Source organism: Melanotaenia boesemani, chromosome 6 (genome assembly GCF_017639745.1).
Source record: "Melanotaenia boesemani isolate fMelBoe1 chromosome 6, fMelBoe1.pri, whole genome shotgun sequence".
NCBI lineage: Eukaryota > Metazoa > Chordata > Actinopteri > Atheriniformes > Melanotaeniidae > Melanotaenia > Melanotaenia boesemani.
Genome location: NC_055687.1, coordinates 29,858,915 through 29,880,733, shown reverse-complemented (window position 1 = coordinate 29,880,733; position 21,819 = coordinate 29,858,915). Strand labels below are relative to the sequence as shown.

The window sequence follows — 21,819 nt, the reverse complement described above, 5'->3', positions numbered from 1 at the left end:
TATTAAAACTTGATATACAAAATGTGGTACTTCATAGTCTATTCTGTAACAAGAACAGATTTTTTTTATTTAAGCATAAGACTGAGCTCAGAGATTAAAAAGATTAATTTATATGTGTATGGAAGTCAGCACATGTAGTGATCCCTGACTTCTGAAGTGAATTAAAATAGTATAATGGCAGACTCTGTAAAATTGGCAAACATCAATAATTCAATATAATATTGTATCATAACCAAACTTGTATTTACACCCCTGATATATATAGAGCACATACATGAGTAGGGGGTGCTGTATTTTGTTGTTGTACTAAATAAGTGTAGCCCATGTTCCATGTACCTTAAGTTGACCTGTTTGTAAATGTTTGTTTCTACCTGCATTAGTATGTAACACTGAGGACCCGGTACAGTGAACTGATGACTCTGACAAGTCAGTACATCAAGTTTATCACCGACAGGCAGCAACACTTGGAGGACGAGGAGGTGCGTGAAAACTGTCTGAGGGTCCCAAACAGTGAAAATTCTAACATTAACCTTATCAACAAACCAACCAACCTACAACCAACAAACAAACCACATATTTTCCACTGGTCACCACAATGCATGCATGCACGCATACAAGCACTTGTGTCTCTCATACACGTTATATTTAATGTACGGGTGACAAATAGTTCCTTTGCCCTGGCTATGCATGAAACATAGGCATGCTGTAGCTGACTATTAGCTGAAGAAAGAAGTTTTTAAGCTTCCAGTAGGGATCATTTTCTTATTTTCAGTGTGCTTAAATAGGAACCAACTCAAAGTAATAATTAAAAAATACAGTTTATTGATTTATTTAGACTTATCTTCATATGAAAAGTGCATCAACATGTATTATTCACTTAAAGGCTTTACAGAGGCAATAACTCAGTGGCTAAAACTTGAATGATCAGATTTGTGTGTTCATACACATTAATTATTACATTTCCATCCATTCAGTGTGTTGTGCTGTTGTAGACTGAGAATAAGGGGTTCTTTCTTTCACTTCTCTCAGCTTTCTTTTGCTCCCTTATCCCACTGGCCACTTTTTTCCCCTGAGGTTAAATTTAAAAGTTATTACTCAGTGGTTCACTTTGGTTATCATGGTCTTCAGTTCTCTTTTTTTATCTAACGTAACACAAATTTAAAGATTTTACATTCTTTCCTAACCTGATGTTTTGTTTGTGTCCTTGCTTCTTTTTAACTGCTTGCCCGTGCTTTGCAACTTGTTTGAGCATTAAAAAGGTAAATTATTCAGTGTTTCAGGTACCTACTTACTGTGCAATACCTGTTTCCTGTCAGCCCAACATCTGTGTTTCTCTCAAACTGCATTTTGACTTTCCATTGCATATTTATTTTCAGTTTTCATTAAAGTCTCCTGTAGAAATACCACGCTGACATCTTTACTGACAGTATTTAATAGAATTCAAAGTGCTTCCTATTCTTGCTTTCAAAAATGACTCCATTTGAACTTCTCATCTTTGACATGGCCTTCCCTTCTCTCTATTTATTCACAAACGGTGATTTAAAGAACCCCCAGTGCATGGGACGAGATAAAAACCAGTCTGAGAGAATGGTGTGAACAGTACTCTGACTTAACACATAAGTATTTATAGATCCAACACTTTGCAAACAGAATAATGGGGCACAAAAGATGCTTTTAAAAAAGAAGCGTAGCTCAGCTTTACAAAGTTAGTGCTACAGCTACAGTTGCATGCCATGATTTTCTTGCTGTGATGTGAATTGATATTTTGTTTCCATACATTAATTGACAAATCAGCATCTTCCATTTTTTCTTAACCTCCTTGTCATGTTTTTGTTTGATTGCATTGTGAATTTAACATCACGTGAATGATTGTGCACCTAATTTGCATCTAGTGATTGATCTCTTCTTTGAGCTAATTTAAACCATAACATTGCAGAGGTAATGCATTACATTAACTTGCTCTTAAACAAGTGTGTTTTGGGCATGATCACAAAAGTAATAACAAATTCACACTGTTTAGAGCTGGTTGATGTAAACTATTACCTTTAACCTGTCATGCTTGATTATAATCCTTTCTTTACATTTGCCTCCACTAATACAGAAAGCTGCACAGAAACTCAAAGCGGAAGAGCAGAAAAAGATGGCGGAGATGCAGGCTGAGTTAGACAAACAGAAGCAGTTAGCTGAAGCTCACGCAAAGGCCATTGCTAAAGCTGAGAAAGAAGCTCAAGAGCTGAAGCTCAGAATGCAGGAAGAAGTGAGCAAGAGAGAAACAGCTGCTGTAGACGCAGAGAAGCAAAAGCACAACATCCAGCTGGAGCTGCATGAGCTCAAAAACCTCTCAGAGCAGCAGATCAAAGACAAAAGCCATCAAGTGGAAGAAGCACTAAGAAGCCGATCCAAGATTGAGGAGGAAATCCGGCTCATCAGGATCCAACTTGAGATGACTGTAAAACAAAAGTCTACTGCAGAATCTGAGCTTCAACAGCTTCGCGACAGAGCAGCTGAAGCAGAAAAGCTTCGAAAAGTTGCTCAAGAAGAGGCTGAGAAGCTCCGTAAACAAGTTAATGAAGAAACACAGAAAAAGCGCCTGGCAGAGGAGGAACTCAAGCGCAAATCAGAGGCAGAGAAAGAAGCTGCTCGGCAAAAACAAAAAGCTCTTGAAGACCTTGAAAACCTCCAAAGGCAGGCCGAAGAGGCTGAGAGGCAGGTCAAACAAGCAGAGATTGAAAAGGAAAGACAAATTAAGGTGGCTCATGTGGCAGCACAGAAGACTGCCGCTGCTGAGCTCCAGAGCAAACACATTTCTTTTGTAGAAAAGACCTCCAAGTTGGAGGAATCACTCAAGCAAGAGCATGGTGCTGTCCTTCAGCTGCAACAAGAAGCAGCCCGTCTCAAAAAACAACAAGAGGATGCTGAAAATGCCAGAGAAGAGGCTGAAAGAGAGCTTGAAAAATGGAGGCAGAAAGCTAATGAAGCCCTTCGTCTAAGACTTCAAGCCGAAGAAGAAGCTCACAAAAAGAGCCTTGCTCAAGAGGAAGCTGAGAAACAAAAGGAGGAGGCAGAGCGTGAGGCTAAGAAGAGAGCCAAAGCTGAAGATTCGGCGCTGAAGCAGAAAGATATGGCCGAGAAGGAGCTCGAGAGGCAGAGGAAGGTAGCTGAGAGCACAGCTCAGCAGAAGCTCACTGCAGAACAAGAGCTCATCCGACTCAGAGCAGACTTTGACAATGCCGAGCAACAGAGATCTCTCCTCGAGGATGAACTTTATCGCCTGAAGAATGAAGTTGCTGCAGCTCAGCAGCAAAGGAAACAGCTGGAAGATGAATTGGCCACAGTTAGGAGTGAAATGGATTTATTAATCCAGATGAAGTCTAAGGCAGAAAAGGAGTCCATGTCCAATACAGAGAAGAGCAAACAACTTCTTGAAGCAGAAGCCATCAAGATGAGGGACCTGGCTGAAGAGGCAAGCAAGCTTAGAGCCATTGCAGAAGAGGCCAAGCATCAGCGGCAAATAGCAGAGGATGAAGCAGCTCGTCAGAGAGCCGAGGCTGAGAGGATTCTCAAAGAGAAACTTGCTGCTATCAGTGAAGCCACAAGATTAAAAACAGAGGCTGAAATTGCCCTGAAAGAAAAGGAGGCAGAGAACGAGCGGCTCCGACGACAAGCTGAGGATGAGGCTTACCAGAGAAAAGCTCTTGAGGACCAGGCCAACCAGCACAAGCAAGAAATTGAGGAAAAGATAATCCAACTGAAAAAGTCTTCTGAGGCTGAAATGGAAAGACAAAGAGCATTAGTGGATGACACACTAAAACAGAGACGGGCTGTTGAAGAAGAAATCCGAATCCTTAAGCTAAACTTTGAAAAGGCTTCATCTGGAAAACTTGATCTGGAGCTAGAACTGAATAAGCTTAAAAACATAGCAGAGGAAACTCAACAAAGCAAGCTCAGAGCAGAGGAAGAAGCAGAGAAACTGAGGAAGCTTGCCCTCGAGGAGGAGAACAGGAGGAGAGAGGCAGAGGAAAAGGTCAAAAAGATTGCTGCTGCTGAAGAAGAGGCAGCCAGACAACGTAAGGCAGCCCAAGAAGAGCTTGAACGTCTAAAAAAGAGAGCAGAGGAAGCCAGAATGCAAAAAGATGAGGCTGACAAAGAGGCAGAAAAACAAATTGTTGCAGCCCAGCAAGCGGCTATGAAATGCAGTGCAGCTGAGCACCAGGTGCAAAGTGTTCTTGCACAACAAAAGGAGGATAGTCTCATGCAAAAGAACCTTAAGGAAGAGTATGAGAAAGCCAAGAAGCTTGCTAAAGAGGCAGAGGCTGCCAAGGAGAAGGCAGAAAGGGAGGCAGCTCTCCTCCGTCAACAAGCAGAAGATGCAGAACGACAAAAAGCTGCTGCAGAACAAGAAGCTGCAAACCAAGCCAAAGCTCAGGAAGATGCTGAGAGGTTGAGGAAGGAAGCTGAGTTTGAAGCTGCAAAGCGAGCACAAACGGAAGCTGCCGCACTCAAGCAGAAACAACAAGCTGATGATGAAATGGCAAAGCACAAAAAACTAGCCGAGCAAACATTAAAACAAAAGTTCCAGGTGGAGCAAGAGCTCACAAAGGTTAAGCTTAAGCTTGACGAAACAGACAAACAGAAGTCTGTCCTCGATGAAGAGCTGCAGCGCCTGAAAGATGAGGTTGATGATGCTGTTAAACAGAGGGGCCAGGTGGAGGAGGAGCTTTTCAAGGTTAAGGTTCAAATGGAGGAACTACTCAAACTTAAAACCAGAATTGAGGAGGAAAACCAACGTCTCATCAAAAAAGACAAAGATAACACTCAAAAATTCCTTGCCGAGGAGGCTGAAAATATGAAAAAGCTTGCAGAGGATGCTGCAAGGCTCAGTGTCGAGGCCCAGGAAGCTGCCCGCTTGAGGCAGATCGCAGAGGAAGACCTTAATCAGCAACGAGCTCTTGCAGAAAAAATGCTCAAAGAGAAAATGCAGGCCATACAAGAAGCATCTAGACTCAAAGCTGAAGCAGAGATGCTCCAAAAGCAGAAAGACTTAGCTCAGGAACAGGCCCAAAAGCTTCTGGAGGACAAACAACTAATGCAGCAGCGTCTAGAGGAAGAAACAGAGGAATACCAGCGCTCACTTGAAGCAGAGAGAAAAAGGCAGTTGGAGATCATCGCTGAAGCAGAAAGACTTAAACTTCAGGTTTCTCAGCTCAGTGAAGCACAGGCCAAAGCTGAAGAAGAGGCTAAAAAATTCAAGAAACAGGCAGATACAATTGCTACTCGCCTTCATGAGACTGAAATTGCCACCAAAGAAAAAATGACGGCAGTTGAAAGACTGGAATACGAGAGACTAAATACCAGCAAAGAGGCTGATGATTTTCGCAAAGCTATCGCAGACCTAGAGAACGAGAAGGCTAGACTGAAAAAGGAGGCTGAAGAACGTCAAAATAAGTCTAAAGAGGTATTGTGTCAAAAATGGCATAGCAGAGCAGCTTATGTCATTGTTAACTGTCAAAAGACTAACTCACCTCCTTCTTTAAATTTTCTATATTCCTCTCTGATCACACTAACCACAAATCTGTATTCTTGATTTTGAACATGTCTATAATTTGATTTTTTTTTACAGTGCACTGTGCTCATGCAAATCATTTCCTGAATGCATCCCTGTGTCCTGGAATGTTTCGTCATTTAAAGACATGCAACATATTGCTTTCAATCCAAAACTCACTCAAACATCATCCCTCAGTGGGAAAGTGCAAAGTTTTTGAATGTATATAAATATATATTTTTTTTAAATCAATCTCATATCGACAATCCATGTTGTTTTGAATTATGAGCATTGTCATTGTTATTATAAACAGACATAGTTAAAAAAAACACAAAAAAAGATGGTGAAGTTTCACTTAGTTTGTACAGTCCATGTGAATTAGGTTTGCTTTTCTAAATTATTTTCTGAATACACCCACTGGAGTATATTTAACCCAAAAAATAAAGGAATTAAAAGTTAACGATATCCAATAGTTAGGACTCAACTGAATACAAAATGCTTCACTGAAGTGTCTAAACAAATGTAAGCTATAGTCTGATTTTGTTGTTTATGCAGAAAATGCAGACTTTTCCTGTGACTTACTGATTGTATCACTTCAAATTAAATGAGCATGACTTTCATTTGTTCTGGGCCCTACAAGAGTGCTTGAAGTGTTTAAGAACCCTTTAAATTTTCTTATGTATTTATGTATTACAAAGCTACCATCACCAGTTTTACAAGACTAAAATATTACATATGCTACTAGTATATTGAGGAAAATAAGCCAATATTGCATATCAGTGAGAGGCATAATTATGTTGTGCTTTTAAGTATGTTGTGTGAACTTTTTTTTCAGCAATAACTGCAGAAACATCTTTAGGTAATTGCTAATCAGTCGTGAATCAGCTTTGAGGAATTTTAACCCATTCCTTTGACTTAAACATTGTTTTGTTTATAGATGTGGCCCACTGTCTCATGAGGTTCAATTTATAGACAGTGGTCCTGATATTTCCTTAAGAATTTATTAGTATTTTTCAAAATATATTCTTCCATTTAGAATAGATTGTTTATCATGGATGATGATAAACCATCCTGGCCCATTTAAGGTGTACAGGCCCAAATCATGATACTACCACCATGTTTCATAGATGGAATAAGGTTCTTATGCTGAATAGCAGCTTTTAAAGAATTCTGTTTTTCTTATCCATCCATAAAATGAAAATTACAGCAAGCTTCTGGGTGGTCCACAGACATCTACGTAAATGGACTTATGAACATTAATATCAGTTATTGAAAGACAGGCCCTTAGTTACTTAAGTAACACCCTAGATTCCTTATACCTGGAAAACTACTACTACTACTGTTCATCAGCTTCCATTGACTTCAGTTCAGATTGTGATAGATGCATATTCTTCACAAGAAAAGAGGGTCTCACCCAAATGAAACACCCCACTTACCATTTAGCCTTAAAAATGACTACTTTTAATTCAGATTCAAATACTTTTACCAATCACTGAAATGTATATTGGTCTATTTCCTTAATGTATAAATATGATTATATATTTTTGTCTTGTTTTATTTTCTCTGCATAATTTTAGGACTTGTGTGAAAAAATGGTGATGTTTTACACATTTTGTATGTAGAAATACATAGAAAATTTTAAAGGATTCAGAAAGTTTCAAGCACCACTCTGTTTCAGTCCACAGAGACTTCCACTTTTAGTTTCCCCAGATCTCAAATGAAAGAACTCTTCAGTTAGTTCCAATCGATCTGAAAATACCAGTAAGATCATAATTACCTGAGGAAAAAACAGTTCAGATATGGTAAATGTTAGTTTAGTTGTTATTGTACCCCTATATGCATAAGCAGAGTGCATTGTATAAATTATTTTAATTTTATATTGAATAACCGAAATAACAAAAACAAAAAGTTTTAAAGTGTTCCAGCTATAAACCTATCGTAACTAATATTTTCTTTTCTTTTTGTCAGATGGCTGATGCACAGCAGAAACAAATGGAGCATGAAAAGACAGTGCTTCAACAGACATTCCTGACAGAGAAGGAGATGCTGTTAAAGAAAGAGAAGCTAATTGAAGATGAGAAAAAGAGGCTGGAGAGCCAGTTTGAAGAGGAAGTCAAAAAAGCAAAGGCTCTCAAAGATGAACAGGACCGCCAAAGACAGCAGATGGAGGAGGAGAAGAAGAAACTTAAGGCTACCATGGATGCGGCTCTTAGTAAACAAAAAGAAGCAGAACAAGAAATGCTTAACAAGCAAAAACAAATGCAAGAATTAGAAAAGAAGAGACTAGAACAGGAAAAAATTCTTGCAGAGGAGAACCAGAAGTTACGTGACAAACTACAGCAACTCGAAGAAGCCCAGAAAGACCAGCACACAAGAGAAATTGACATTCAAACTGATAAAGTCCCAGACAAAGAGAGCATCCATGTAACAATAGTTGGGACAACAAAGAATGTTTACAATGGTCAAAGTGCAGGTGACATGGTGGATGGGGTAGACAAGAGACCAGATCCATTAGCTTTTGATGGCATCCGCGAAAAGGTACCTGCAAGCAGACTTCATGACTTAGGCCTTTTACCCAAGAAGGAGTTTGAACAGCTGAAAAATGGCAAAATCACTGTTCGTGAGCTTGGTGAAACTGATAATATAAAAAGAATTCTCAAAGGAAAGAATGCCATTGCTGGTGTCTTGACACCAAGTAATCAAAAGATGTCAATCTATCAAGCATCAAAAGAAAAGAAGATTACTCCTGGCACAGCCATGATCCTCCTTGAAGCACAAGCAGCCACTGGTTACATGTTGGACCCCATCAAGAATCAGAAACTTCCTGTTAATGAGGCTGTCAAGGAAGGCTTGATTGGACCTGAACTACACAATAAAATGCTTTCAGCTGAGAGGGCTGTTGTTGGCTACAAGGATCCATACACTGGTGGAAAGATCTCCGTTTTTGAAGCCATGAAAAAGGGGCTGTTAGAACACGATCATGCCATCAGAGTCCTTGAGGCTCAGATTGCTACTGGTGGCATTATTGACCCCATCAACAGTCACCGTGTACCCAATGAAATAGCCTATAAGCAAGGACAGTATGATCCAGAAATGAATACAATTATTCAGAAACCTTCAGATGATTCTAAGGGATACTTTGACCCCAGCACTCAGGAACCTTTGACTTATTCTGAGCTGATAGCAAGATGCCACTCTGACCCAGAGACTGGTCTGTTACTCCTGCCAATCACAGACAAAGCTGCTCAATGCTCCAGTATTTACACAGAAGAGGAGACCAAAGATGTATTCAGTAAAACAACTGTGTCTGTGCCATTTGGAAGATTCAAGGGAAAAACTGTCACCATTTGGGAAATAATCAACTCTGAGTACTTCACTGAAGATCAGAAGAAGGACCTTCTTCGTCAGTACAAAACTGGCAAAATTACAATTGAAAAGATCATTAAGATTGTGATTACTGTGGCCGAGGAAAAAGAAAAGAAGAATGAAATTACCTTTGATGGTCTGAGGGCACCTGTCCCTGCCAGTGAGCTCCTGGAATCCAAAATCATTGATAAAGATCTGTACAACAAGTTGCACAAAGGAAATATTACAACCAAAGAGGTCTCTGAAATGGAGCCAGTTCACAAAGCACTGAAGGGTACAAACTGCATTGCAGGTGTAATCATTGATTCATCTAAGGAGACAATGTCCTTTTATCAAGCTATGAAGAAGAACATGATGAGGGCTGGGCTTGCATTGAATATGCTCGAAGCCCAAGCAGGCAGTGGGTATGTGATTGACCCTGTTCACAAGCAGATGTACACTGTTGATGAAGCTGTGAAAGCAGGTGTTGTTGGTCCTGAGCTTCATGAAAAGCTCTTGTCTGCAGAGAGAGCTGTTACGGGTTACAAGGATCCCTACACTGGAAAGACTGTATCTCTTTTCCAGGCAATGAAAAAAGATCTCATTCCCAAAGAGCAAGGTATCCGATTGCTCGATGCCCAGATGACCACTGGAGGTATCATTGATCCTGTTAAGAGTCATCACATTTCTCATGAGGTGGCTTGCAAGAGAAATTATTTTGATGATGAAATGAAACAGTCTCTGAGCAGCCCAACTGATGAAACTAAATGTTTCTTTGATCCAAACACAAAAGAATGTGTCACATACTCACAGCTTTTCAAGAGATGTGTAACTGACAAGAAAACTGGTCTCCAGCTTCTCCCTCTGTCTAATGAAGCAATCAATGACAAGGAGGAGACAATGTACACTGAAGCTCAGATGAAAGAGGCTATGACTCAGGCAACTCTGGAGCTTGATTCTGGACCATTTAAGGGCAGGAAGATGACCCTCTGGGAAATTATCAACTCTGAATATCTCACTGAGGAACAGAGGCTTGACCTGCTCAGACAGTATCGGTCAGGAAAGATTACAATTGAAAGGATAATTAAGATTATTATCACAATTGTAGATGAGAAAGAGGCCAAAAAAAGGGAACAGTCTTCCTTCAAAGGACTAAGAGCTCCTGTCGCAGCAGGCTCTCTGTATGACTCCAAAATCCTTGACAAGATAACCTTTGAAAATCTTCAACAAGGCAAAACAACACCCAAACTAGTCCATGAGAATCCCAGTGTTAGAAAATACCTTCAGGGCACTGAAAGCATTGCTGGCATTTACCTGGTACCTACAAAGGAGAAGATGAGCATTTATGAAGCAATGAAGAAAAAGCTCCTTAGACACAACACTGGCCTTTCACTTCTTGAGGCTCAAGCTGCAACTGGGTTCATTGTAGATCCAGTGAGTAACCAACACCTTACGGTAGATGAAGCTGTGAAATCAGGTCTTGTTGGTCCAGAACTTCACGAGAAACTCCTCTCTGCAGAAAAAGCTGTCACTGGCTATAAGGATCCTTTCACAGGCAAGACAATCTCCCTCTTTGAAGCAATGCAAAAAGATCTCATCTTGAAAGAACATGCCATGCCACTTCTGGAAGCACAGATGGTCAGTGGAGGAATCATTGACCCTGTAAATAGCCACCGTGTACCAATGGATGTTGCATATCAGAGGAACATTTTCAGTAAAGAAATTGCCGAAACCCTATCTGAACCATCAGATAATAACAAGGCCTTCTCTGATCCAGCAACTGATGAGAATATAACCTATAAGCAGCTTAAAGACAAATGCCAAAGAGATGCAGACACAGGCTTGTATGTCCTCCCCCTCTCCAAGCCTCAGTCCCCAACTGTTGTGGAGAAGACGTACCTCTATACAGAAGAACAAACCCAGAGTGATCTGACCAGCACCCAAATTGACATTCCAATTGAGGGCCTTGCTGATAAACCAATGAGTCTCTGGGATGTCATGAATTCAAATTTGCTTCCAGAGCAGGAGAGACAGAAACTCATGGATGAATATCGCTCTGGTAAAATCACTAAGGAGAGGATGATCATCATTATTATTGAGATCATGGAACAAAGAGAGATCATCAGGAATGATAGTCCATTGTCATATATGACCATAAGGAGAAGGATAACAATTGAGGAACTTTACAATGCCCGAATCATCGACTTGGAGACATACAACCTTCTCAAACAGGGCAAGAGGAATATCCGTGACATAATGGAGTTGACCAGTGTGAAACAGTATCTCTATGGCACAGGCTGCGTTGCTGGTGTCACAACAGACTCAAGCTCCAAGATAAGCATATACCAAGCAATGAAAAGAGGTTTCCTTAAACCAGAAATAGGCCTCAGCCTCCTGGAAGCACAGGCTGCAACAGGATTCATTGTTGACCCAGTGAAGAATGAGACCCTTACTGTTGATGAGGCTGTTCGTAAGGGTGTTGTTGGACCTGAGATCCATGATAAACTTCTTTCTGCTGAAAGAGCTGTCACTGGATACAAAGATCCATACAGTGGGAAAATCATATCTCTTTTCCAGGCAATGAAAAAAGATCTTGTTCCAGAGGACTATGCCCTGAAAATGTTGGAGGCACAAACTGCCACTGGTGGCATTATTGATCCAGAATTCCAGTTCCACCTGCCTGCAGACATTGCTTTGCAAAGAGGTTATATCAATAAAGAGACCAACGAGAGACTGACTGATAATGTTAAGGGGTTCATTGACCCAGTCAATGATGAGAAGCTGTCATATGCACAGCTTCTCAAGAGATGCAAGCTGGAGGGCGGATTGCGCCTACTCTCTCTGGGAGACAAGAGATTGACATTCAAGGGTCTGAGAAAACAGATTACAATGGAGGAGCTGGTTCGTTCCCAAATTATAGACCAACAGACTGTCACTGAATTAAATGAAGGCCTTCTTTCAGTGGAAGAGGTTAGCAATAGACTGTCAAGGTATCTTGAGGGCACAGGCTGCATTGCTGGTGTATTTTTGGAGTCCTCAAAAGAACGTCTATCAATATACCAGGCCATGAAGAAGAACATGATTAGGCCAGGTACTGCATTTGAACTCCTTGAGGCCCAGGCAGCCACAGGATATGTCATTGATCCAATCAAGAACCTAAAACTGACTGTCAGTGAAGCAGTAAAAATGGGAATCGTAGGTCCAGAATTTAAAGACAAGTTGCTATCTGCTGAGCGTGCAGTGACTGGATATAGAGATCCTTATTCAGGCAAAACAATCTCCCTGTTCCAGGCCATGAAAAAGGGCCTCATCCTGAAAGATCATGGTATTCGTCTCCTGGAAGCCCAAATTGCCACAGGTGGAATTATTGACCCAGAGGAAAGTCACCGTGTGCCAGTCGAAGTGGCCTACAATCGTGGCTTCTTTGACGAAGAAATGAATGAGATCCTGACAGATCCATCTGATGACACCAAAGGATTCTTTGATCCTAATACTGAAGAAAACCTAACCTACCTCCAGCTGATGGAGAAGTGTATCACTGATCCTGACACTGGTCTGGTGCTCCTCCTACTGAAAGAAAAGAAGCGGGAAAGGAAGACTTCCTCTAAATCCTCAGTTCGTAAACGCAGAGTTGTCATTGTAGACCCAGAGACAGGCAAAGAAATGACTGTATACGAGGCCTACAGGAAAGGACTCATTGACCACCAAACCTACCTGGAGCTTGCTGAGCAGGAGTGTGAATGGGAGGAGATCACAATGACCTCCTCTGATGGCACTGTAAAATCCATCATCATTGACAGGAGGTCAGGCAGACAGTATGACATCGATGATGCTATCTCACGTGGACTTATTGACAACAATGCTCTTGATACATACAGAGCCGGAAATCTGTCTATCACAGAATTTGCTGACATGCTTTCTGGAAGCATGGGAGGCTTCCGTTCACGAACATCTTCATTTGGTTCCACCACCGGTTCCACTTACTCCTCTTCCATGAGCCCCATTCCATCTGTTAAACCACCTGCAGTCATGTGGAATGACCCAACAGAGGAGACAGGACCTATAGCAGGAATATTGGACACAGACACATTGGAGAAAGTGTCTATCACTGAAGCAATGCACAGAAACCTGGTGGACAACATCACAGGACAAAGACTGCTGGAGGCCCAAGCCTGCACAGGAGGAATAATTGACCCCACAAGTGGAGAAAGATTCTCAGTCACTGAAGCCACAGAGAAAGGCTTGGTGGATAAAGTCATGGTTGATCGCCTCAACCTGGCACAAAAAGCCTTCAATGGATTTGAAGACCCCAGAACTAAAGTAAAGATGTCTGCCTCCCAGGCTCTAAAGAAGGGCTGGCTGTATTATGAGGCTGGCCAGCGTTTCCTTGAGGTCCAGTATCTGACCGGTGGACTTATTGAGCCTGAAGTCGAGGGCAGAGTGTCCATAGATGAATCTATTAGGAAAGGAACAATTGATGCTCGCACTGCCCAGAAATTGAGAGATGTCAGTGCCTATTCAAAATATCTAACATGTCCAAAAACCAAACTGAAAATCTCCTTCAAAGATGCCATGGACAGATGCATGGTTGAAGAAGGATCTAGCCTGAGGCTTCTGGAGGCCTCTTCACAATCTAGCAAAGGCCTTTACAGCCCCTACAATGCCAGTGGTTCTGGATCTGCATATGGTTCTCGAACTGGCTCAAGAACCGGATCCCGATCAGGCTCCCGGAGGGGCAGCTTTGATGCTGGCTTTAGTGTGAACTTCTCAACATCCTCCTTCACATCCTCATCTACCCACACCCGCAGATTCTGATTAGCTAGCTCAGTTCTTAATAACTAGTGCTTAAGAACCAACAATACTAATGCACTTTACAGCTGCATTTCTAACAGGAAAAAATAGTTAAAGTAACAAAGGAAATATAATTTATTTATTCTTCATTACATGCATCAACAACAAGATCTGTCAAGTCTATTGATTAATTTTACATATACATAGCATCAGTGTAAACTCAAGCTTCATATATAAGGACATAAGCAAGAATTAATAATATAGAAAATATTCATTTCCTCTAGTAGAGATTATCAAGTTGGTTAATATTTTTCAAAGCAAAGCATGATATTTTTGCAGTTTTTAAGCAACAATAGAATTTGTCATTTTTACACCTGTTCAAAAGATGGATTCTAGTGATTTTTAAAACTAATATATTCTGTATTTCAAACATATATTTTCCTGTATTTCTTGTTTCTTTTGAAAATTATTTGTCTATTTTCTAACTTTTTTGACAGCAGTAGTAATGACATACTGAATGTCCACATAAGTCTAATGTTTTTAACTAAAACATAGATGCCTTCAAAACTTCTGAATGTTTGTAGAGTTTGAACAGAAGATGTGTTTACCCAGTAAATAGCAGCACAAATTACACAAGTAAAACACTACAAAATGAAACACTACAATAACATAAAATTGAAAAGAAGTGCCAAAATGACAAATATGCAGACTTTTCTAAAACTACTTTCACGTCTGTCATCACATAAAAGCATTTACATTCAGTGCACAGATTTATTGCTTCATTATTCACTCCAAATGTTGGATTGCCCATATTCACCATCACTCAAGTGTTCCTGCCACATCCCAAGATGAAGTCAGACTTGATCCTGCCCCCCTTCTCAGACCTGCTGCCTGTTGTTTTCATTCTTGTAAGTTCAAATCATTGTTTTTAGATTTCTCTTTTGTCATTTCCTGTTTGTTTGTTTTCCTCAGTTGATTTTGACCACGTCTTAGTTTCGATTCAAGCCTCGTCTCACATGTTACTGTGGTGTCATGTCACCAGTAAACATAATTTGTTCAAAACTCATTACCTCTGGTTTTTCTTCCTTATCCTCTTGTTTTTTCCTAGCTGCATCAGTTACTCAGATTCCAACATATGAGCACAGGATCTCTGTTGGCCGAAGCAAACAACCCCCCCACATTGGATGGATTTGCAGGTCCATGTCGTCCTTGTGCAGTAACACAGGTACAGTGCACAGCTGTTTGAGTGGACATTTTTAGTTCATTCAGCAACAACTGAAGCAATTTTATCTTTATTTGTTTTTACAATTTTCACTTGATTTTTCATTTCCTTCGCTGCACGGTTACTCCTGTTTAAGTTGTATTTCATTTCCATTTTTTTTTGTTTGTAGATCTACCTTTGAGTATGTGCTTTCATCCATTGTTCATCACACTTGAGGAAAGCTGAGACTGAGTCAACTTCATCTTGGGATGCCTTTATAGGAACACCCTTCACTCATTATATTGTCATGTGTTTATGATTTGAATGATAACAGTGACATATATGTGCTAAGATTTTCTTGATATTTACACTGAATTTACACAACTATGCAATAACATTCTTTCATTCAAATCGGGACATTTAGTAAAATAACAGCTTGTATTCAGTTAGCTGTCCCACTGAGTATATTTTTCTGTTATCTCTGATTTTTAATTCAGGACAATCAAAGTGCCTTCAATATAATTTGGATTACATGAATGTTAGCAGTATATCAAATGCACTCCTGTGCAAATGCACAGCTCAGTTTTATTTAGCTTTTTCTCATATCAGACATTTCTGTTCTGCATCTCTGTTTAAGTTGTTTTCATCATTTTTTTTATATTATAAATTTGTTTTGCATGTTTTCCTAACTTTTCAAATGAAATTGGGGGGGGGGGGGGGGGGGGGGGGGGGTCATTCATGTAAAATAAAGATCATTTCATTTTGGCTTCATGGATTGGTTGGTTTTGCTTTTGGGACAAATGTTACTTTAAATGGGGGAGGATTCTGCTGTATGTGAACATAACACTATGTTGTAAATAAATATGCTCTGAACAGGCAGTCTTGTCATTCATGCATGCATTTTACAGATACTAATATGAATAAATGTGCATACATTAAATTTTTGGCTTGAAACGATGAGTCACAACCTGTAGAAGCTTGACAGAGAAGAGTATTTTAACATTTGAATGATCCAAATACACTGCAAAAAAAAAAATTCTGTTTTTTTTTGGGGGGGGGGGGCGAACGGAAAACTATGAACTTGGCAAATATGCTTCTTGTACATCTAACGGGAAACCTCTGGAGATCTTCAGACAGAAATGGAGCAGCACAGCTCCTCCAGCAAAAGCAGTAAAAAAAACATTGCTTCTGAAAAGAAAAAAAAGGTGGGGCAGCTCTGTAACATGGGTGTCTTTATATCCATGAGTCTGTAATCAAAGATAAGTGTAGCAAAAAAAAAAAAAAAAAATAATCAAAGTGATGAAAGGTATACCAGCCGTTTCAGTGTGTGTGCTTTGGACTTTGTATTTTAAATAGAAAATATCAAACATTTTTCAAAATATTTTACTTAATAGCAAACAGCCTATTGTTTAACTCTGAATTTTTCCAAGCACAGTAAGATGATACAATATTGTTTCCACTCATATTTAAGTGACACAACAGTTCTGGTATGTAAACTATGTAAACTATAATCCCATGTGTATAGTGACACTGTGAGCTGCCCACTAACAGATTTCACTTCATGAACGTGTTAACTAGTGGTTATAAGAGAATAAACTACTTCTTTGACATAAAACATCTAGACCAGGGCTACTCAATTTGGTCCTACGGCCCTGCACCAACACACCTGAGTCAAATTAATGAGTCATTGTGTAGAACCTGATTGGCTATTAGAGCCACCTAATTTGACTCAGGTGTGTTGGTGCAGGGATACATGGAAAACCTGCTGGAATGCGGCCCTCGTAGGACCAAATTGAGTAGCCCTGATCTAGACAAATGCCTGTTAGCCAGTAGTCATGCAGCAACTGACCACAAGAGGGCAGTGTTAGGCCAAATTAAAGTAATTTGGAAGAATGCATGTAAACTCAGAGAAACAGCAGCTTACTACATCTGCTTTACAATTGTTATGCTTATAAACCCATGAAGGCTTATATGCACATACAATGATAAGGTATAGTGAGTTTAACAATAAAACTTATGACAGCTTCTCTATAGAAACACTGTTATTTTTCCTCTCTCATCATGATGTATTCATTTATTTTACTCTTGGACTGTGCTTAATCAGGATTTTTTTTTTAATTAAAAAAAAAAACAGAAAAATTATTTAGAATCAGCTCACATGTTGATTTACACAAGGTTGATTTAAATTAGATGCATACTTATTTTTCTACGGTATGTATGATACTAAGGTATGCTCTGTGTGCCAACATTAGCCACTGGGTTTGATGGAGGACTGTGCCCCCAGAAGCAACGGGACTCTCATTTCCCTGAATTCTTCACTTAGCTCCCTTGACTACACCGATCTCACGCTTTCCTTCCCAGGTGGTGGCAGGGAGGTAAGAGCATAAAGAGCAGTAATATCATTCACAGTTGCATGTACTGTAAACCATACAGCCTAGTGTAGTATGGCTGAATGAGTAGGGCAAGGGACTAAGGTATAAATTTGTGCAAGTTTCTTGCAGGATAAAGGAACAGCTTTGGTTGGATCACCAACACCTACTTCACTGGATCAGATACATGGGTATGATGCTGTAAGATTGTTATTCTCTCTGCATGACACCACTTAAAACCAAAAAAATAACTTGAGACTATAAAAAAGTGGTGCATTTGTGTAAATCTATTCTTCTTCAGGCATGCTTTCAGAAAGCAGCTCTTTAACAGAATGAATCTCTAAAAGTGGCCACCAACAGTCATATTTAACAAAACACAGCCTGTTGTGACAGTTAATTGTATCAGCTTTGTAGACCGTTGCATCTGCATTTTCCAAGAATACAAACAAAGAGCTGTGAACTGCAGTCAGCACAGCATTAAACAAATAACTGAAACATAGTCAAACAAAAAACATGAGGTTCCAGCCCAGAAGACAGAGAGAACAGATGCCTCCCTAATGAGGTATTGCAGCCGAGGAAACTTGGTTATATTTCTTTGAAAGAAATGTTAGATTGTATTATCTGTCCTTTACCGTTTACATCCTTCTGTTACAAGGGATCACTTATTTATAAAGTGTTTTTCATGCTGACGGCAACACAAAGTGCTTTACATGATTAAAAAATTCAAGCATATTTCAATTCATGCATATTAAAAATAAATCAAGCTTTTACACATAAAAATGGAATTACATAACAATAAAAAAACACTCATTCAAATCTTTAATATAGTCGCATGCACACACCTGTATATACGCACACACAAGGCAGCCATAGGGCTGCAGTGCAGGGCCCCATCCACCCAGACAAGGGTGATCACCGTGGCAACAACCCCCAGACCGAGTAGGCAAAACCCCCGGCGTGGAGGATCCCCATGAGGAAAACATTGGAGTTAAAATGAAGATTAAATAAACTTGAACAATAGGAACAGCTAAGAATAAATGAATGCATAAGTAAATAAATGAAATGAAAATAAAATAGCGTGAAATAAAATGATATAAAATTAATTAAGATTACAAAAAATTTAGTTAAAAGCTAAGCTAAAATGGCATGTCTTAAGCCTCTTTTTTAATATACATGGGTATGATGCTGTAAGATTGTTATTCTCTCTGCATGACACCACTTAAAACCAATAAAATAACTTGAGACTATAAAAAAAGTGATGCATTTGTGTAAATTTATTCTTCTTCAGGCATGCTTTCAGAAAGCAGCTCTTTAACAGAATGAATCTCTAAAAGTGGCCACCAACAGTCATATTCAACAAAACACAGCCTGTTGTGACGGTTAATTGTATCAGCTTTGTAGACCGTTGCATCTGCATTTTCCAAGAATACAAAGAGCTGTGAACTGCAGTCAGCACAGCATTAAACCATTAACTGAAACATAGTCAAACAAAAAACATGAGGTTCCAGCCCAGAAGACAGAGAGAACAGATGCCTCCCTAATGAGGTATTGCAGCCAAGGAAACTTGGTTATATTTCTTTGAAAGAAATGTTAGATTGTATTATCTGTCCTTTACCGTTTACATCCTTCTGTTACAAGGGATCACTTATTTATAAAGTGCTTTTCATGCTGACGGCAACACAAAGTGCTTTACATGATTAAAAAATTCAAGCATATTTCAATTCATGCATATTAAAAATAAATCAAGCTTTTACACATAAAATAGAATTACATAACAATAAAAAAACACTCATTCAAATCTTTAATATAGTCGCATGCACACACCTGTACACACACACACAAGGCAGCCCCAGACCGAGTAGGCATTAAGACATTTATAAACTTCTAAAAGGACCTTAAAATCAATCCAGAATCGCACGAGAAGTAAATGCAGCGATTTTAAAACTGGTGTGATGTGTTCCCGCCCTCTGGTCCTCGTCAGAACGCCTTCCGCTGTGTTCTGAAGTAGCTGTAGGCTTGAAATAGACTTTTTGGGAAAATCAGAGAGCAGGGCATTACAATGATCTATTCTCCAGAAATAAAAGCAGCAGCACCTCCATGCTGGAAAGAGAGAGAGAGAAATGGTTGGATTCTGGTGATGTTTTTAAGATAATAAAATCCAGTTTTTTGTTATATTTCTGATGCTAGAATATAAGCTCTCTCTCTCTCTTGCTCTCTCTTGCTCTCTCTCTCTCTCTCTCTCTCTCTCTCTGTGTGTGTGTGTGTGTGTGTGTGTGTGTATCTTTATAGATGAAGCCATTGATTTTCCAATATTTAATTAGTTCATGTGTTCTTTTTCTGTGAACGTAAGGATAATTTGAACATTTTAAAACAATGAATTAAACTTTGTTTTCTGTATTTTGCGTTGCTCTTCTCTGTTTTCAGGAGTGATGGGGAGGACATGAGCCAGTGGCAGTGTGAGTTCAGGGGTCAAATCAGAGCACTGAGACAGTGGCTCAGAAGTATGGAGATGAGGCTTCCTCTGGACCCCAGGGTCAGTTAGGTCTACTGTCTGTCAACCTGCTGTTGGTTCCCTCACTCCCTGTTTCATTACATATCTTGTTCAAGTTGTGGGAAATACACTTTTGCATTGTTTTGCATTTAATCCTCAGATACAGTGACTCTTTTTTTGTGGTTTTGTTTTTTTGTTCCTCACAAATATCAAGTTGTCAGACATTCTACACTCAGACATACTTTCTTTTTTTCCAGTGTTTAATTCTACAGTATATTTTATTACTGTATTGTCATTAATCCATCCCTTGATGCGCAAAGAAACGGAAACTGAACCAATGACTCATGTGAGCCAGCACACAACCACTTTCAAATGTCTTTCAGAAAGAGCAAAGAGATTGTAGAGTCTTCTCAAATCATCAGGCAAGCGCTGAGGTGGCCCTCTTACCCCTGCAGGGAGACTTCTTTAGGCCACAGGGGGACTGGAGGGGTTGGGGAATCAGGCTTCATTGTGCCTGGCCTGGACAACCAGAGTAGAGAAGTGCTTGGCACAGGAGGCCCTCTGCACACATGATCGAACACACTGAAAAGACATCAGACCCAGATGGGAGGAAGGGGCAAGGGGGCAGAAAAAAAGGGGGATCTTTGTTGCAAGAGTGCTCAGATCTGACTATGTAGGTATTAATTGAACACAGATTTTATCACATCACTATTTAAACTAATATTTATAGAACGATTTATCACAGCTGGCAACAGTCACTGTGCTTCTGTTGGGTCTAAAAATGTCTGCAGTTCTAGACAGGAAACAATAAAAAAAACTACTAAATTATATTAAATTGTACCACAGTACCAACTGTAGCAAGCTTGTTTGGAAATGTAATTTATGAACATACGTTTCTTTTTCTTTTTTTTTTTTTTATAAAATGTGAAAATGTGTTTTAATTGACTATTCAATTTGTCGTTTTTTTTTTCATCAAGTCATATTATTTTGGTCTGCATTTCTGTCTGAGAGAGAAATATTGTTTGGCTAACACACAAGCTTCTAATTTACAGTGGCTGCTGTTGTAGGACAGGAAAATTTGACAGTAAAATGTTATAGTTGGGGATTTGGGCTTTATTAAGACTGACAGAATATATTTAAGGTCTGATAAGGAGCATTGTCATGGGGGGTAAATCTATATGTGAGGGCTGCCAACCTCTGCTCAATACATTAGCACAATATCACTCAGTTGTACTGCAAGGAGTGAGGTGGATGACTTTAAGGGTGATTGCATCGTTTTTTCAATAAATCAGTTGTAGTAAAGATGAAGAGAATTTGATGTTTTCGTCACTGAGAAAGATTCTGTTTTGGCTCTGATTATGGTTCACTGAGGTGAGTGTGTTTAGTTGTTCTGACTCTTTGAACCATTAACTGAACGGAAAAAGTCAAGAAACTCTGTGAGAAGCACCAGATGATTTGTATTTGAACTTGTATGATCTTTACAAACATTTAACCATCATAGGAAGATTTTTGTCAAAAACATTTTATCTGCAGATCTTCTCTTTTATATGTTGCATTTTAAAAAGTCAGTGTTTCCATAGGACCCGACATGTAAAGTGCTCAGGCATGCCTTATCACATAGTGAAAGCTTGAATGCTTTGGAGAGCTTTGGTCTGACCCCCAGTGAGTGTGTGTGAATTAAGGGGGCGTCTTTTTATCTCCGCCATGCCTTAATCATACTGCATCTGACCACAGACCTTTGTCATGGTAATGCTATTAGTCTGCTGCACTGCTGGCTGCAGCCTGAGCTGGAGGGACTCGTTAGTTAGCAGCATGAATGAGAACATCCCTTTGCAGCCCCTGACCCAAAGTCCCTTCCACAATACACAGGAGAGTCACACACCTGCTCCTTTACACAAGGCATGTCCTGGCACATCTTAAACCGCTTTGACAAAACGCTACAACACATCTGAGCCGCAAATTGGAGGCTTTCAAGCATGAACATAGAGATGCCATGTAATATGAGAAACTGAATTTTTGAATTTTTGAATGAATGAATTTATTATAAACGAACAAATGAAAGAGAAACTATACACCAAAA

At 39.7% G+C, this 21,819-nt stretch overlaps 2 protein-coding genes across 10 annotated transcripts in view; both read left to right on the top strand.

Annotated features, from left to right (window-relative positions):
* The window catches only part of plecb (plectin b), a 128,432-nt gene extending 112,674 nt beyond the window's left edge, over positions 1-15,758 (top strand). For 8 of the 9 annotated variants that reach the window (XM_041988555.1, XM_041988554.1, XM_041988558.1 and 5 more), the window contains 5 exons: positions 381-479; positions 2,102-5,455; positions 7,511-14,586; positions 14,787-14,903; positions 15,070-15,758. In XM_041988555.1, coding sequence (XP_041844489.1) covers positions 381-479; positions 2,102-5,455; positions 7,511-13,702 — 9,645 coding nt within the window. In that variant the 3' untranslated portion in view covers positions 13,703-14,586; positions 14,787-14,903; positions 15,070-15,758. The remainder of the gene's footprint in view (positions 1-380; positions 480-2,101; positions 5,456-7,510; positions 14,587-14,786; positions 14,904-15,069) is intronic. The other variant, XM_041988560.1, reaches the window with a different exon arrangement.
* Positions 15,759-17,143: 1,385 nt separating this feature from the next.
* macf1b (microtubule actin crosslinking factor 1b) overlaps positions 17,144-21,819 on the top strand; it is a 30,847-nt gene continuing 26,171 nt past the window's right edge. The window contains exons 1-3 of the mRNA XM_041988603.1: positions 17,144-17,254; positions 17,381-17,439; positions 19,673-19,781. Coding sequence (XP_041844537.1) covers positions 17,144-17,254; positions 17,381-17,439; positions 19,673-19,781 — 279 coding nt within the window. The remainder of the gene's footprint in view (positions 17,255-17,380; positions 17,440-19,672; positions 19,782-21,819) is intronic.